Source organism: Elephas maximus, chromosome 9 (genome assembly GCF_024166365.1).
Source record: "Elephas maximus indicus isolate mEleMax1 chromosome 9, mEleMax1 primary haplotype, whole genome shotgun sequence".
NCBI lineage: Eukaryota > Metazoa > Chordata > Mammalia > Proboscidea > Elephantidae > Elephas > Elephas maximus.
Window position 1 is genome coordinate 47,263,685 of NC_064827.1, and position 17,443 is coordinate 47,281,127.

The 17,443-nt window shown below is 45.1% G+C and overlaps 2 protein-coding genes across 2 annotated transcripts in view; one reads left to right on the forward strand and one right to left on the reverse strand.

Annotated features, from left to right (window-relative positions):
* The window catches only part of LOC126082420 (stimulated by retinoic acid gene 6 protein-like), a 50,410-nt gene extending 38,394 nt beyond the window's left edge, over nt 1–12,016 (forward strand). Inside the window, exons 8-18 of the mRNA XM_049894950.1 lie at nt 511–581; nt 1,994–2,105; nt 3,026–3,179; nt 4,253–4,328; nt 5,542–5,623; nt 6,131–6,179; nt 6,669–6,786; nt 8,046–8,165; nt 9,659–9,822; nt 11,039–11,185; nt 11,871–12,016. Of these exons, the coding sequence (XP_049750907.1) occupies nt 511–581; nt 1,994–2,105; nt 3,026–3,179; nt 4,253–4,328; nt 5,542–5,623; nt 6,131–6,179; nt 6,669–6,786; nt 8,046–8,165; nt 9,659–9,822; nt 11,039–11,185; nt 11,871–12,016 (1,239 nt within the window). The remainder of the gene's footprint in view (nt 1–510; nt 582–1,993; nt 2,106–3,025; nt 3,180–4,252; nt 4,329–5,541; nt 5,624–6,130; nt 6,180–6,668; nt 6,787–8,045; nt 8,166–9,658; nt 9,823–11,038; nt 11,186–11,870) is intronic.
* Nucleotides 1–17,443, reverse strand: part of XPA (XPA, DNA damage recognition and repair factor) — a 556,316-nt gene that overhangs the window by 210,680 nt on the left and 328,193 nt on the right. The window lies entirely within an intron of this gene.

Sequence of the window (17,443 nt, forward strand, 5' to 3'; positions counted from 1 at the left end):
TAGCATGTAAAATTTACACATTCAAATATATGTAGCAGGACAGATGACAACCATGAAATGTTCATTGCACTTGGAGAAAACCTTTCCTAACCATTAAGGTTTCATTTTTTTAATGTTGAAAAAATATGAAGTGAGCAAAAGAAATTCCTCTCTACAAAAACTAAAGCCACTGGGATTAGGGGGCTTTCATTTTCAAGCAATGGCTTGAAATACAGTGACAAATCACCAAATCTGTAAGGGAATAAAAGACTCCACAAAACAATGACTGGTGCAATCAGTAAAGAGAAGAGTGAAGCCAGACCTCTGATATTTTGTAAAAACAAGCTCTTGGTGAACAGGAAACTGGACCCAGTTCCTCTTCCCAAAAAGTGACAGGTGCCTGTGAAGGGCTAAAATGAGAAAAGCAACTCTTGCCCAAATTCCTACCATCTGTGGCTATAGCCTCCCAGAGAAGAAAGCCCTAACCAGAATTTGTGAGCCAAAGTGTATACCTCTCTCCCTTTCTCACAGGAAGAAAAACCTTTCCTGGAAGTTCACCAGGCAGAGCACGTCAAACAGCTCCTGAGGAAGGCCCCTCTGCAGTAAGCCACAGTTATATTCATTCTTCCCTCAGTCTTTGCACTGATACTGATGAGCCCTGACATGTGACAGACCCCCAGGATGACTGGAGGACACTATACTAGCCAGGACTTTTGTGTTCACTAATGTGAGAAACTCAACTAAGACTGGCTTAAAGAGAAAAAGGAAATTTATGGGCTCACATAATTGAAACGTCTAGAGGAAGTTCTGTTTCAGGTATAGTTAGATCCAGGGACTTAGGGGATGCCATCAGATTAGATCTCTTTCTCTATATCTTCTCTCAGCTCTGCTTTTCTCTGTGTTGACCTAAAAAGTTAGGTGAGCTTCCTCCACATGCTGGCCCCCAGAATTTCTAAGCTTATACCCTTCTTACCCTCCTGGCTTCAAACTCAGAGGAAAGAGAAATTTTTCCTTCCCAATTATTCAAGCTAAAGTCCCAGGACTGAATTTCACTGGATCAAATTGGATCACATGACACCCTGGAACCAATCACCATGGCTAGGGGAGTGGAGTAAACTGATTGGCTAAGCCTGGGTCACTTGTTCACCATTGGAGCCAGGAAGTAGTGTCAATCTCGCTTAATTACATGAATTGAGGGTAGAAGAGGGGTAGTTCCCCGAAGAAAAATGTAGGTGCTGTTACCAATACAAGAGAATGTGGAGGGAAGAGGACAAGTGCCACCACTTCGGCCTCTACCACTATACAGATGGGGATATGTTCCAGAGAAGGGGCATGTCTTTATCCAAAGTCACACAGTGATTCGATGGAAAAGTCAGTATTTAAGTTAAGATTAGATTTGTCTACATATAGGATAAAACCCAAAATAATAGTGACACAAACAAGAAAAAAATTATTTGCTTCTCATGTAAAAGATCTCTGGAGGTAGACAATTCATACTGATCCAGGTTTGTCTACCACAGCAGCTCAGTGACCATTAGCCTTTTTGCTCTAACATCTTAGTATGTAGTTTCCAACCTCAAGACTATCACGTGGCCCAAATGGCCTGTGGAGCTCCAGCCTGGCCTGGCCACCACATCCACATTGCAGACAGCAGGAAAGAGCTAAGAAGGAAGGGCAAAGGGTCCCCCAGAGCTGTGTCAGGTCCATCTAAGCAGCTTCCCAAAGTTCCACACAATACTGCTGCTCATATCTAAGAGGCCTAAACTTCGTCTGGTCACTCTTAGTTGCAAGAGAGGTTAGAAACTGTTGTCATTTAATTTGATGAATTGCTGCCCTGAATAAAACTGAGTGTTCTTAGGGAAAAGGAAGAAATGACAAACCGTGGAAGCAACTCCCAGTATTCTTTCCCTACTTTAAGTCCCAAGACAAAGAGGAGGAGATGTTGGTATTCTGAGATGAATTGGGCATTTGTTTACCTACCAGAGCCTCTTTTCTTGTGTTTATTTGTTCACAGAGAGAGAAAAAAGTCTTGGTTCCAAACTAGGATATATGAATGGGATCCCTGCTTTCAGTTCCCAAGCAGAATGATAGGAACCACTGTACTGGCTTTCATTTGCCTGTACCTTGTAAGTAAAAAAAAAAAAAAAATTCCCTGAGAAAATCCTTTTCTATTTCATGAATGGGGCGGGGGGGGGGGGGAAGGGGACAGGGGCTTGTGCAATCTTCTATGGAGGCAGCACGTTCCTCAAAAGTTGGGTCATAATTGAATTTCTGTCAATCATAGAAGTAGAATGCTTTGACCCCACCATCTTGACTCCAAGGGCACTCTAGCCACCAAGGTAAATATTACTAGTAAAAAAATCCCCCATATAGGATTCAGCAGAGTCCTGGATTGGGAGAAGTTCACAGTCTAAGTGAAGGAGATGTGTCATGAAGTATCTGTCATCCTAAGAGAGAAAATGGAGAGGGTGGGAGTGCACTGGAAGTTCAGCAAATTATTCTAGATTGGGAAGTTTCCCGAAGATGATAGCATTTGAGCTCCACTTTCAGAGATAAATAAGATTTGGTTAGTGGAGAAAATTGGCAGCAGGAGCTATGGAACCAGTGGCATGTTGACAGGAGACGTAATGGCATTATGATAGGATATAGGACGGCGGGCAAGCATAAGATGTGTAACAGGCGGCAATTTGGCTGTTTGTCCGAGATGCATGATGGGGAGTGGTGGGAGATATGGCTGGGATCATCCTCAGAGTCATGCCTTACTCAAAGTTAGTCATTCATTTCACTCTGATTCATTAATGTTTGAAGAGCTCCTTGAGACTTTGTAGGGCCTACTTTTGTTTGCTGTGGGCTGAAGAACAGAGTGTGGGGTGTCTCCTATCTCTGAAAACTCACAGCCTAGAACAGCCAGTGTCCAGAGTCAATCTCAGAAGAGTTTCGAATGTCTGGTAGAGACTGGGTTCTGAACCTATGAGAGATCTGCATGTTGTTTACATGCTGAGCTGGACTCAGCTGATGCTTTGAAACCTTTGCTTTGTGTCCCCAGTTCATTGTCATTGAATTCTGTGTCTTTGTGTATGTGAGAGATAAGATGGCCATGCTTGAAGGCGAGCTGGAGAACTACATCACCTCCACGAACGGCACAGGGACTCTGACCCCAGCCGCTCTGCAGGTGAAAGAGCTGTTCGACGTGACCCAAGGTAAAATCTTTTTAATTGGATTATTAGTCTTTTTATTATTGGGTTGTAAGAGTTCCTTATATATTCTGCATACAAGTCCCATTAACAGATATATAATTTGTGAATATTTTCTCTCATTCTGTGGGTTGTCTTTTCATTGATTTATGTCTTCTTTCATTTCTTTCCACAACATTTTGTAGTCTTCAGTGCGTAAGTATTGTATTTCTTGTTAAATTTATTCCTAAGTATTTTATTACTTTTTAAAATTTTATTGTGGTGAAATGTATGTTATAAAACATTTGCCATTTTAACCACTTTTAAGTGTACAATTCGGTGACATTAATTACATTCACCATGATGTACAACCATCACCACTATGCATTTCCAAATGTTTGTCATCATCCTAAGCAGAAACTCAGTACCCATTAAGCAACAACTCCCCACTTCTCCTTCCCCAGCCCTGGTAGCCACTGATAAACTTTTTTTTCTCTGCACTTGCCTATGCTACATATTTCATATTGCCAAGATCATACAATATCTGTCCTTTTGTGTCTCACTTGTTTCTCTCAGCATGTTTTCAAGGTTCATCCATGTCATAGCATGTATCAGAACTTCATTTCTCTGTATGGCTGCATAATATTCCATTGTGTGTATATATCACATTTTGTTTATCCATTCATCTGTTGATGGACACTTGGGTGATTTGCACCTTTTTATTGTGAATGCTGCTGTAACGAACACTGGTGTTCAAGTACCTGTTTGAGCCCCTGCGGTCAAGTCTTTTGGGTCTGTACCTAGGAGTGAAATTGCTGGGTCACATGTTAATTCTATGTTGAACTTTCTGAGGAACAACTGAACTGTCTTCCATAGTAGCTACTGTTGAGCTACTCCTGTGAATTTTTCATTTCAGTTATTGTATTTTTCAGCTCCAGTAATTCTGTATGGTTCCTCTTTATAGCATTTGTCTCTTTCTTGATTTTCTCATTTTATTTGTGTATATATTCTTTCCAGACCTTTCTGATATGGGAAGTGTTTCAAAAATACTGTTTCTGGTTTATTTTCTGAGGACTCTCATATCACTTTTTCTATTTCAGGAGTCTGGGTGGCAACTATTTTGCCTGCCTCCCTCACGTGTGCAAACTATCTGTTCCACATTTTGGCCTGTTACAGGTAAGCGGGCTCTAGGAGTCTTTGGTATGTCTTCAGCATCTGCCAGGCTTTTCTGAGAATTCCTGAGTGGTGCCAGCAGTGCCCAACATGGGCTCAGGAAATATGCAAGGTCTAGGGACAACCACATCTATTGGCAGGAAGAAAAAAAACCTACTGGAATTGAGCTCCTACTATGAGCTAGACATTGTGTTATGAATCCTCATTTGGTTTTCAGTAGAACCCCGAGGGACATGTATTTTCATGTCCATTTTTACAGCTGAGGAAGTAGAGACTCAACATAATTACACAAAACTTGCCCAAGCAATTAGCAGCAGAGCAAGTCTTTCCGACCCCAGAGGCCTTGTTATTTTCTGTACACACCAGGCCTCTCTACTGGTTGTCAAGATCTGCCATTATCACCTTTGGTCATGAAAACTGAAAACAAATTAGAAAAATGCTGGAGATGAAATTTAAGGAATCAAAGTGGACACAGATGTAAATGTGGACTATTAACTCTGTAAACATAAGATTTGTGCATAGGGCCAAGGGCCAGACTAGAAGGTGGGGAAGGGAAGCAGTTGATTTGTTGAGGGGGTGGGATTATAAGGAATTGTTGCCCTTTTTATTTCCCTTTATGTTGGTATAAAGGAGCCCTGGTGGTGCAATGGTTAAGCACTCAGCTGCTAACCGAAACGGTGGCTGTTTGAATCTACCAGAGGCTGTTTGAATCCACCCTGGCTCTACTCCTGTAAAGATACAGCCTAGGAAACCTTATGGGGTAGTTCTACTTATCACATGGGGTCACTATGAATCAAAAATTGACTCAATGGCACCCAACAACAACGTGTTAGTATAAAGTTATGCTATCAATAAAACTGATTTTCTGTTTTTAAACAGATACATTCATTAACACATATTCATTGTAGAAAAATTAGAAAATATAAATAAGAGAACGAAGAAAATAAAGGCCACACATAATCTTGTCTATCAGATTCAATCACAGTCACCACTTTAGTAAAAATATATTATTTTAACGAAGTGGGATTGAAATGGCTGGATTAAGACTTTTACGGGAAATCAGAAGCCTCTGGTGGCCATGAACTACAGCCAACACAGGGCGGCTGAGCTGCCTGCCATCACCCTCCACAGGCCTTTTTGTTGATATCTCTTGAGCTCTGATCATGCATAAGGAGCTGTAGTTACTAATTTACTTAATTTTCCACTTTTTCTCTAGAGAGCACATAAAGAGGTTGTGGTCAGGAAATAAAAACTTTCTTCCCTTGACGTTCCGTAATCCTTCCTCCTCAGAGAGTGTGGTAAGTCTCCAGAGGCCTCGCTCCATTTCCAGGCAAAGCAGTATGCTGCCCCTCCTCTTCTGCACCAGGGCCAGGGCAGCGCTGGAGGCAGAGCGCCAGGCTGGGAGCCCAGACTCCTCAATTCCAGCCCTGCCAGCTGCTGTGTGACTCAGGGCAACTCCCATTCTCCATCCAGCCCTTCAGTTTCCTCATCTGTTAAATGAGGACAATCACCACACCTGCTTCCCTGGGCTGGAGGGTGAACTGCAAATGAGACAGGAATGCTGGGTAGATGTGTTAGAGATAACGAAGGTTTGCTCTTCTCCAGGATTTCCTTTTCTTCTTTTTTCGCTTCAGTTTTGCCTTATTTCAAATTTTACTGTGGTGAAAATATACTTAACAAAACATATGCCACCTCAACAATTTCTACATGTACAATTCAGTGACATTGATTACCTTCTTCAAAATCTTTTCCAAATCTCATTACACCACTGTTAACAGAACTTCACTTTTCTTTTTAAATCTCAGGTGGCCATAGCAAGGTATTCTGGGTGGCAAATAGCCTATATCCTGTGGGGTAAGTGCTATTACTGGACCCATTCAGTCAGCACACAACTCCTGGGCACCTGCAAAGTCCCGGCTATGGGTAGGGGGAAGAAAGGGGAGGCAGACACAGCCCTAGCCCCTGCCCTCGAGGGGCTTTCAGTATGGAGGGAGAAACACACACTCAAATAGGTCATCATCCCACCTGTCCTGAGCCTATGGGGCACTATGTGCTAGGGGCGGTGGTGGCCCAGAGAAGGAAGTACGTATCCACGCCCAGGGCAGGGCTCGGATGCTGCCAGAGAAGTTGATATTAGAACTGAACCTGGCGAGGTGAGTAGGAGATCAGAGGAAGAAAGGGGCATTATGCCAGGCAGAAGAAATGCCATAAGCAAGCATGCCAGAGTGGGAGACTGCATGGCCCATGATGGGGAGGAGGTAGATGGTAGTCTGCAGGGGGGAGCATGCGGGGCTGGATCATGGATGCGGGGCCTTGAGTGACCACCACTCCCTCCACCTGCAGGCTACCTTATCATCCACGTGATGCAGAGCCTATGCGGCATGGTAGTCATGTACAGCCTGGTGTTACCCATCATCCACAACAAGGGCCTGGAGATGCTGCGAGGCCTGGGCATCGGGACGTGAGTGCTGGCAGCAGCCTGTCCTTGCTTGGGTCCTGGGAGCTGGTGGGCCCCTGTAGTTACTCTCCAGGAAGCGTCCCTTCCCTGCTGGGCTCTCCCCAAACCCTGGGCCCATGGTCTTTGTTCTGACCAGGAATGATTCACCGTAGCGATTCACCGGGAAAGGGAAGCTTATAGTGTACAAAAAGCTTCCTCACTCACCATTCCATGGGGTCCTCATAACCATGTCAAGGGAGACGCATATGTTCATTTTACAGCTGGGAAAATTGAAGTTAGGGAGGTGAAGTGAAAGATAGGACAGGATGGTAGAAGGAGTCAGGGAATCTGAGCTCTGGTTTTGGATCAGATACTGACTTGCTGTGTGAGTTTAGATAAGTGGTCTCCCTTCTCTGAGCTTCAGCTTACCCACATGGAAGATAAAAGTGAACGCTAACATCATTAAGTGTTTACCATGTACCTATTCTCTTAATGACCCTATAAGGTTGGTGCTATGTTAGCCTCTGTTCACAGGCGAGGTAATAGAGGCACAGGACAGGTAAGCAATTTGTCCCAGGAAGGGGAAAAGCCAGGATTTGGAGGTAGGCAGTCTGGTACTTAAGCATGTGTTCTAACCACTACCCTATATTGCCACTCAGGAGATGCAAACATAGGATGCAGTGATCTCCAGGGGCCTCCTTGCTCTGAGCTCCTCTGGTCCCATACTTGCTTTGAGTCACCTGGCTGCCTTGCCAGTCTCTTGTGGCCTTCTCAGACACTTCTGAAAATCTCATTCCTTTCTGTGATTCCCAACTGTTACCCCAACTGCCACCCCTGACCAAAACAAAACAAAACAAAAAACCCATTGCCATCAAGTCAATTCCCCATAGTACAGAGAAGAACTGCCCCGTAGAGTTTCCAAGGAGCAGCTGGTGGATTCAAACTGCCGACCTTTTGGTTAGCAGCCGAGCTCTTAACCACTGCACCACCACGACTCCACCCCTGATCTTAGAGGACATAAATTAAATCCTGGAATAATGAGCTGTGATCTAGAGCCAGAAGACCTGACCACCTCCCCTTTGTGAGCCTCAGTTTTCTCATCTGCACAATGGGCATATGAGTGCTCTGTAAGCACGAAGCACAGAGCCTGCATTACCGTTGGTCTGGTGGGCAGGTGGCATCTCTCCTCTGTCACTGGGGGGCCCAAGAAGGGCCTGGCAGACAGTGAAATGGCCACCTCAGGATGATAGGTGACCTCAGGATGGTCTCACCCTGCGTTTCAGCCTCACCGTAGCCGTTGTCGTGGGTATCATGATCCTGCAAGTGTGGATTGCTGCCAGCTTCTTTCTGCAGCCAAAGATGGGCACAGCTGACAAGCAGAAGCCCTTGGCGCTCAACAACAGGTGAGGGGAAGGGGAGGGAATGGAGGAATTGCAGAGCTTCCACCTTGGCTGTCTCTGGTCCTGTCCCCTCACCCTCTGCAGGTTCCAGAGTGGGCTCTCTGGGGACAGTGCAGTGTAGCAGTTCAGCAGGTAGGCGCTGGAACCAAATGGCCTGAGTCCAAATCCTGACTCCCCCACTTACTAGCTGTGTGACCTTGGATGACCTTACTAAACATCTATGAACCTGTTTCCCCAATTTACAAATAACTGTACATACATCAAAGAAGTGTTGTGAGGATGACATGTATTAAATATGAAAAGTTCCTAGAACAGCAGTTTCTGGCACGTGGTAATCTTTCTAATTCATTTGTCCAAAGTCATTTACTCACTGGGGAAACAACATGGGCACTGAGGGTAAAGAGAGAATCTCTACACACCTGCCTTTGAGAAGTCACAGTCCACTGGAGAAGACAGACGCAGAAACAGAGTACAATCCAGAGGATGCAAAATGATTGCAGAAGAAATATGGATAATGGAGGGGGAAAGACGGAGTGGTAGACAAGAGGCAAAAAAAAAAAAAGCCTGTTGCCGTCAAGCCAATTCCAACTCACAGTGACCCCATATGTTTCAGAGTACAACTGCTCCATAGGGCTTTCTTGGCAGTAATTTTTACAGAAGCAGATAGCCAGGTCTTTCTTCTACAGTGCCATTGGGTGGGTGTGAACCGCCAACCTATAGGTTAGTAGCTGAGTGCAAGCCATTTGTAACACCTATAGTCTTAAAAAAAAAAAATTTTTTAATTCAATTGCAGATGGGACATTGGAGGTGAGGGCAGTAGGTTGGATAGGATTTCTGCAGGTAGAGGTGGAGAGAGGATATACCGGCAGCTGCAACTACGGGATGGAGGCAGGAAAGAGCAAAAGGGCAGGAAGTCTTAGGAGAAGAGTAAGTAATCCAATATGGTGCCATGCAGTGGCCTTAGCAGGTAAGGGGCAGAGGGAGGGCACAAGGTGACAACCCCAGAAAAGGGCCCTGATCAGGGCCTGGAAAATCAGGATGAGAACTTTGGACTTTATCCCATAGCCAATGGGGAACCATGCAACCAGACAGTGATTTGGGAAGCTCGGCCTGGAAGATGATGGAACAGTCCCACCTGGAGGCAGATCACTGTTGGAACAGACAGTGGGAAAGCCCCAACCTCTGCTATAACCACAAAGCCAGTTGTAGCCACAGGGGATTTCTTATACAGGAAATCGCAAAACCTGAATGCCATATGAAACAATTACAATCACCACTCACATTCACCCTGTGCTCTGCTCAGTGCCCTGTCCGCTGCATCAGAGCGAGCCCTCACGTCAGTGCAGTGAGGTAGGTGCAGTCAGTGTCCACTTAGAGCACAAGGCACAAAGCTAGGAGATGGGAAATGTTGCCTAGTCTGGGAGACTCAGGGCCCGCCTGCCTAGGCACCTTGCATTACTGAAAGGGCATGCCCTTGGGCCGGCTTACGTTTGCAGGAAAGCATTCCACAACTTCAACTACTTCCTGTTCTTCTACAACGTGCTGCTCGGCCTGGGCGCATGCCTCTTCAGGCTGTTGATCAGCTGTGTCCTGGGCACGTGGCTGATTGCGCGCATCGACAGGACCATCATGCAGAACGGCTACGAGAGAGCAGACATGGGTAGGTGACGGGCCCTGAAGGCCCCACCCCTGGGCAGGGCTGTTCTTGCCAACTGTGTGGAAGTTGCCTGGGAGGCTCTGAGTTTACCCCCTTCCCTTATCCTCTGCACACATCTCCTGATCGATTGTGGCTGTCAAGCTGACCGGTAAAATCACGCACAGCCCAGGGGTCAGGTGGGCATTCAAGCTCCTCTGAAGAGACATCCTGCATACTCGACAACCCTTTGAGGTGTAACAGTGGGGCAGTAAGAGGGAGGGGAATGCTGTCTGGACAGTTGGAAGTTAATTTATGAATAAAAACCAAAAGCCGAACCAGTTGCCACTGAGTCAATTCTGACTCAGGGCAACCCCATGTGTGTCAGAGTAGAACTGCTCCATAGGGTTTTCAGTGGCTGATTTTTTGGGAAGTAGATCCCCAGGCCTTTCCTCTGAGGTGCCTCTGGGCGAATTCGAACTGCCAACCTTTCACCTCAGCGCTTGACCACTTGTGCCACCCACCAAAACCAAACACACTGCCATTGAGTTGATTCTGACTCACAGTGACCCCATAGGACAGAGTAGAACTGCTCCATAGGGTTTCCAAGGCTGTAAATTACGGAAGCAGACTGCCACATCTTTCTCTCAGTGAGCCGCTGGTGGTTTCGAACTGTTGACCTTTCAGTTATTAGCCAAGTGCTTTAATCACTGCGCCACCAGGGTTACTCGTTTGTGTCACCCAGGAGTTCCAAATTATGAGTAAGCTGTTTGGAAATTTTTGCATAGAGCTCTGAGAAAGAACACATCTTGAAATTACTAGCATTGTTAGTTAGAAATTTATTTAGTTAAGAAAATAGTCTACTTAGTGGACGTATTCTATAATTAAAGCCACTTCAGGGAATAAAAAGTAATTTTTGTTCTGTTTGTAACCCACATCCATCCATTCACCCGTTCATCCAATGTGTGCACTAAGTGCCTTCTCTGTGTAAGCCGCGGTGGTCCTAGCCCCTCTGAGCTTCAGGTTCCCGGTAAAATGGAAGGGTTGGAATATAACCTTTAACAATGCTTCCAACTCTTCATACCTCGTTTTCTAAGTTTCTCAGCAAAGACATGGGCACCATTTGGCAGCAGACTGACCCTGCAGTCATGTCATGAAAAGCACAAACTAGGCCATCCTGAGAAGTCTGGCCAGGGGACAGGGAAGAATCACTGCCCAGCCTGAAGTCCTTTCTGGCTTTCAGGGTTCAGAGCGTGGATTGGCATGCTCTACGTGGACCATTATCACACCAACCCTGTGCTCGTCAGCTTTTGTCACATCCTGATGACAGGTCACAGGGAGAGGAAGCTGCAGCAGGCCATCAAATACTGGCGCCTAAGCCAATCAACAGGTAAGTTCTAGTTTTTAGACCTACACTGGGGTTGGATAGCAGGAAATAAATACCTAATACCTCACTGGGGTCTGTGAGATGCCCTAGGTACTACCTTCTCTTCCCCTTGCTCCTCCACTCCACACTGTGGAAGCTCTTCTACTTGGATGCTCAGGAGGCTTAGCTTCCAGTCAGCCTGGCTGTGGAACCCACTCAGGCCTGTGTCTTTGTCCTGCTAACTGGGCTCTTTCCTTGTTCCTGGAACTGAACTATAGCTCTGCTCGCTGAGTCCTCCATTCTCCATTTGCCTGGGGCAGGGCCCCAACCCATGTCCCACACCACATACCAGACACCTTCCAAGATGGGGCTCAAGTTTGTTTGCTCTGCCCTGTTGCTCACCACAGCTCTGTGGACCACCAGCTCCTGCTTCCTCAGGGATCCATAGTGTCTACTCCCGCCACTCCCATCCCCATTATAAGTTCTACCTTCTGCTGGGAAACCCACCAGTGAGCCCTGTCTCTGCCTGTGGACACTCACCTGGACTGGTACTGTTACTGTTCCCAAATACTGCAGATACACAACTCTGCGGGGCAACCTTATATCCCAGTGTGACCTCCCCCATGTCCCTAGGAGTCCCAGTCCAGCTCATTCTGCCACACTCGTCCAACAGCCTCACCCTGGTCTATCTGCACCAATTCTATCCTAGGTCCCCGAGTCTCAGCTCGTTCCAGGACAAGGTGGCTTCTGCTGCAGACTCTGATCAACAACCCCAGCCTCATCATGTTCAGAAAACCAAAAGGGCACGGCTCCCAAGAGTTTACCCAGATTCTGCTGACATGCTCAGAGAGCTGACACTGGCCCCAACACCTGCTCCAAGGCCAGGCCAGGCCATCTCCCCCAGAAGGAAGACTCAGGCTTCCCAGCAGCTGTCCCCTGTGGTGAGATGGGATGGCACCAGGCACTGTGTGCAGGCAGCAGACAGCACCAACCACCTGTGGGATGGCCCACCTGGGCTCTCCATGGAGCCCCAGGACAATTTCACTCCCTTAACAACAACAACAACAACAACAAAACCTAAAGAAAAGTTCTGCTGAGCAAACTTTACCCAATAATGCCTTCCACTGTCCAGGTGGGGAGGCAGACTTGGGAGTTATATGGTAGAACCACTTAGTTTGACTACAAGGCAGAACTTTCTGTCATTGAAGAAAGTGGTAAAATTTCTCTATCAGAATAGTCAGACCAGATTTTTCTCTGGAACAAAGTGGGGCCTTCATCTCAACAAGATCCTCATTGCTTCCTCCTTTCAAGGCATTATGGTTGGTGGGAAGAAAAGGAAACCTACGATCCTGGCCCCCAATCTGGTAGGGCTAGCAGGCACAAATCAAGCTGTCTCCTCCATGGCCAGGGGGATGAGGGATGGATCAGAACTGGCCTAGGCAGTGATCAGAATGAAGGTGTATATGTTCTCTCTGACATTGGTGAGGTGACCAAGAGAGCTGCCTGGCCAAGAGAGGCAAAGATAGAAGGCGGGGGCTCCCAGAGCAGAGGTGTGAGACCAGGCAAGCCCAGGGCAGGTTTCAGGAGGGTGAGCCATTTAGGAGTGTGGGGGTACAGGGTGTAGGGGGCTGGTTAAGACCATTCCAAGGAGGGCCCAAATGCCGCACTACAAGGTCTGGTCTTTTCTCTTTGCTGAAAACAAAAAACAAAAACGCATTGCTATGGAGTTGACTCCCACTCATAGCGACCCTATAGGACAGAGTAGAACTGCCCCATAGGGTTTCCAAGTCTGTAATCTTTATGGAATCAGACTGCAACATCTTTCTCCCACAGAGCAGCTGCTGGGTTCAAACCACTTACTTTTTGGTTAGCAGCTGAGCATTTAACCACGTCACCACCAGGGCTCCTCTTTGCTGAGAAGACCCAATCCTTATGCTCAGGCGTAAGGTATCTGATAACCTGGGGTCCTATACAAAGCCTGACCATTCAAATCACTTGTGAAGTCTCTCCAAATGCCACGAGGACCCAACCGGCAGGGCAGAGGGAAGTCTCTGGCCACCTCAAGAGTCCCAGAGCCATTGAAATGTGGTAACCATTATTAACTACTTACTGTAAATCCAGTCCTGTTGCTAGGTGTGTTTGCCAGAGCTATCTCTTTTAACTCAATCAGCACAACTAACCTGTGTCATCCTGCTTTAATAAGGAATCAGTTGCTGGCTATTCTTAAGTCAGACGTCCACACCTCTCAGTCCGTTGCCTTTGTTACGAAGTTCTCCTTTGCCTTCTTTCTACGAGTTGGAATACCCCAGGGCTTACATCTTGCCACCCTCTTTTCTCTAGTTATACTCTCTAGGGGGTCTCGTTTTATCTTATAGTCCTAAACACCATTTGGATGCTGATAACCTCCAAACGTCTATCTCCCATCCAACCTCTCTCCTGAGTTTAAGACTCATATATTCAAATCCTTAAATGACATCTCCGTTTTGATGTCTAATAGGGAGTTCAAACTTATATGCCCAAACAATACCCTTGGTGTTCTCTTCTTCTCCCCTCCCACCCCCCACCATACACCTCCTCTGTCTGTCACCCACTTGCTCAAGCCAAAACCTTGACATCGTCCTTAACTTCTATTCCCTCACCCCTAATGCTCAATTCATTAATAGTTGTGTTGGCTTTGCCTCTAAAATTGATTCCAAATCCATCCCTTCTGTCTCCACTGTACATTCTAGTCCTAATCAATCATCTCTCATCTGGACCACTGGTACATAACAGTCTCTGAACTGTTCTCTCTTGATGGTTCTCTACTAATGACTGGCTCTTCCTGGTGTCAAACTATTCCATCCGCCAACCTCTATAATCCATTCTCCACACAGCAACCACAATGAACTTTTAAAAATCTAATCAAGTTGAAACCAAACCAAACCTGTTGCTGTCAAGTTGATTCCAACTCATAGTGACCCTAATGTGACAGAGCAGAACTGCCCCATAGAGTTTCCAAGGAGCACCTGGTGGATTTGAACTGTCGACCACTTGGTTAACAGCCATAGCTCTTAAACCAGTATGCCACCAGCAAGTTAGGCTCTTGCTGAATACTCTCCAGTGGCTTCCTGTTTCGCATTGAATGAAATCACAAGAGCTACGTTTTCATCTCTAATCTACCACTGACTTCTTGCATTATCCTGAGTATAAACCCTTTCCTTTTTCTGGGCCCCAGTTTCAGGATCTTCAAATGAACTTGGCCTGAGGGACTGATGTGTGGGGATAGAGGCTGAGGGAGGCCCCAGAGCTCTCCACCCCCACTTCAACTGCTTTCTCTGATGCTGTATTGCTATATCTTGCCTGTGAAGAATGCAGTAGAGAGTTTTCATATACGGTTTTTCATCTGCAACCTTACCCTGGAATCCTTTTTACCCCTTTTTTTCTTTTCATACTCAGATTTTTATTTGAAAATTTTTATTTTAAAAAATTTCATTTTTGGTGAAAATATATATAATAAAACATATACCCATTGAACATTTTCTACATGTGCAGCTGAAATGATATTTGTTACATTCTTTGCATTGTGTCATCATTCTCGCTATCTCTGACAATATATCTAATATTGTTTCACCACGATTAACTTTAACTCTCTGTTCCCTAAACTTCTGTTTTACTATTGCCAATTGTATCTCATGCAGATAATTCTTTTTAATTATTTAACCTTATTTTTGGTGAAAATATACACAGCGAAACCCATTCCCAGGTCACAGTTTCTAGACATAACGATCAGGGACATTGGTTACATTCTTCACGTTGTGCCAACATTCTCACTATTTCTGTTCTAGGTGTTTCACTTGCATTTGCTTAATCTCCCTGCCCTGCAACCTTCTTATCTATACTTTAAAATAGCAGTTGACCCTTTGGTCTTATATAAGGAAAAAAAAATGTTTTAAATGCAATACTCAGTGGTGACAATCTGTACTCATTCAGCTAACCTGTTACTTAGTTTAAAGGTGACTTCAGGGGATAGTTTCGAGATTTGAAGAAAAACTCAGGCCATTGCCTCAGACTCTTCCAGCCTCAATAGGTCTAGTAAGTCTGGATTATTTAAGAATTTGAAGTCCCGTTCTATATTTTTCTCCCCTTTTATCAGGATTCATCTATCGTATTCCTGATCAGAATATTCAGTAGTGGTAGCCAGGCACCATCTGGTTCTTCTGGTCTCAAGGTGGAGGAGGCAGTGGCTCATATAATTAGTCCTGTAGTCCAACTCCTTCTCTGATTCTTGGGGTTCTTGCTTTCTCTTTTGTTCCAGATGAATAAAGAACAATAGTTGTATCTTAGATGGCCACTTGTAAACTTATAAGATCCTAGACACTACTCACCACACTGGGAGGTAGAACATAAACTTTAGGAACTTATAGCAACCCCATAGGACAGAGTAGAACTGCTCCACATGGTTTCCAAGGAGTGTCTGGTGCATTTGAACTGCTGACCTTTTGGTAAGCAGCTGTAGGTTTTAACTACTACGCCACCAGGGTTTCCTTAAGAACTATATTATGCACATTGACTGGATTGTCCCATGAGACCACGGCCCTAAGCCTCCAAAGTAAGAGAGCTAATACCATGAGGTGATTGCTATGTCTAATTAGTATCAGCATCTGAAGCCCACCCTCTTTCTCTCTCTTTTTTTTTTGATTGTTATTGTTGCAAAACTGTACACAACCTAGCATTTGCCCATTCATTCTTTTTCATTATGCACAGCTTATCGACATCAGTTGTATCAGTCATGCTGTGCAAACTTCACCCATATTTGGCACCACCTTTCCCATTCCTATAAACACAAAATGACTACTTCCTGGAGAGTCCTTCTCCCTTTTCCCCCACTTCCCTTTCATATAGATAATTCTTTAAAAGAGTGCACTGCTCAACGCAAACATGCTTTACCAATTGAGCTTAACTGTTATTTAAAGATGACTTCATGGGATCTTTTTTTTTTTTAATTGCAGCCAAAGGATCCCCTCCTTTCGTCAGTGGTAATACTTACAGTTTTCCCTAAAACTTTGTGTGTGTGGGTGTGTGTGTGTGTAGGAATCCTTAAAAGAGGCTTCTAAAAATCTAGAAATAAAGTTAGAAAATTTTTGTAAAGTCTTGGATTGAAAAGAACATGACATTAAACATACCTGGAAAAAAATGAAGGGGTTTGCAGTCATACTCTGGAAGCTAATACTGGTAGCTTCATCTCATTAGCTAATATCCTAAGGCAAAACATACTCTTGCTGAAAGCTTTATGATTAACAATAGCTGATAAAAATTCATATTTCAGAATGTCTTCTGTTTAGTAGGCTTCTTGTCCAGTTTAACCAGGAGTCCTTAAGTTGTCTCTTTTTTACTTCATCATGTGGTAGACCAAAGGCATGTATAAAAAGTAGAAGCAGTCTTAGCTCTGCCATTTTCTTTGTGTTCACTTGAGCTTGGATTCTTTGAATTATCTTCCATTTGTGATTTTTCTGCAAGAATGTTTAGCCCTCAAGCCCAGCTCGTGAGAATTAATTAAAATAGATAAAGTTATCTGAAATCTGCAGAACTGGTCCATGCTAACTACACGACTTTGCAAATCACAGAAAGCAATCCAAAAGCTTGGCGAGGAGTCTGGCTTCCTGACCCTTGGTGGGATTCCCTGCCCCCTCTGGGTCCCTCACTAGCACCACATGTGGCCCATGACCATCTGATGCATGACCAAGGAAGGACTTAGATTTAAGCATTTAAAAAATAGTTCCAATAATTTTTTCCTACATACCAGTGAATTTCCCTGGGCATCCAGGGGCTGAACCCACTTGGGAGGCCACTGTACCCACTTCCATCACACATTACAGCTGCTTTTTTTCCCACCTGCTCCTGGAAAGCTCCTCTCCTAAGCTCCCTTCTCTCCCAGCCCTGGCCACACAGTGCCCTTCTCCTTTTCCAAAGAACCTGCTCTGCACCTCTAGGAGCAGAGGGAGTGGCAGACACTGACCCTGCATGTTAATGATTTTTGTCTCCAAGGCAGGAGCCCTTGGTTGGGTAGTTGAGTTCCAAGCAGCTTTTTCTCTACCTGTACCCGTTAATTCTGGTCAACAGGTCATCACCTGAAATGGCCACTATGGTTCATCAGTATTCTGGGACTCACAGACCTAGAATAGCTTTGCCTTTTTAAAATTGGAGAGAAGAATGGATTTTAAGAAATCATCTAGATTAAATTTACTATTTCATTCAACAAGTATTTCTTGAGTATTTACTATGTGTTGTTTGTCCCGAGAATTC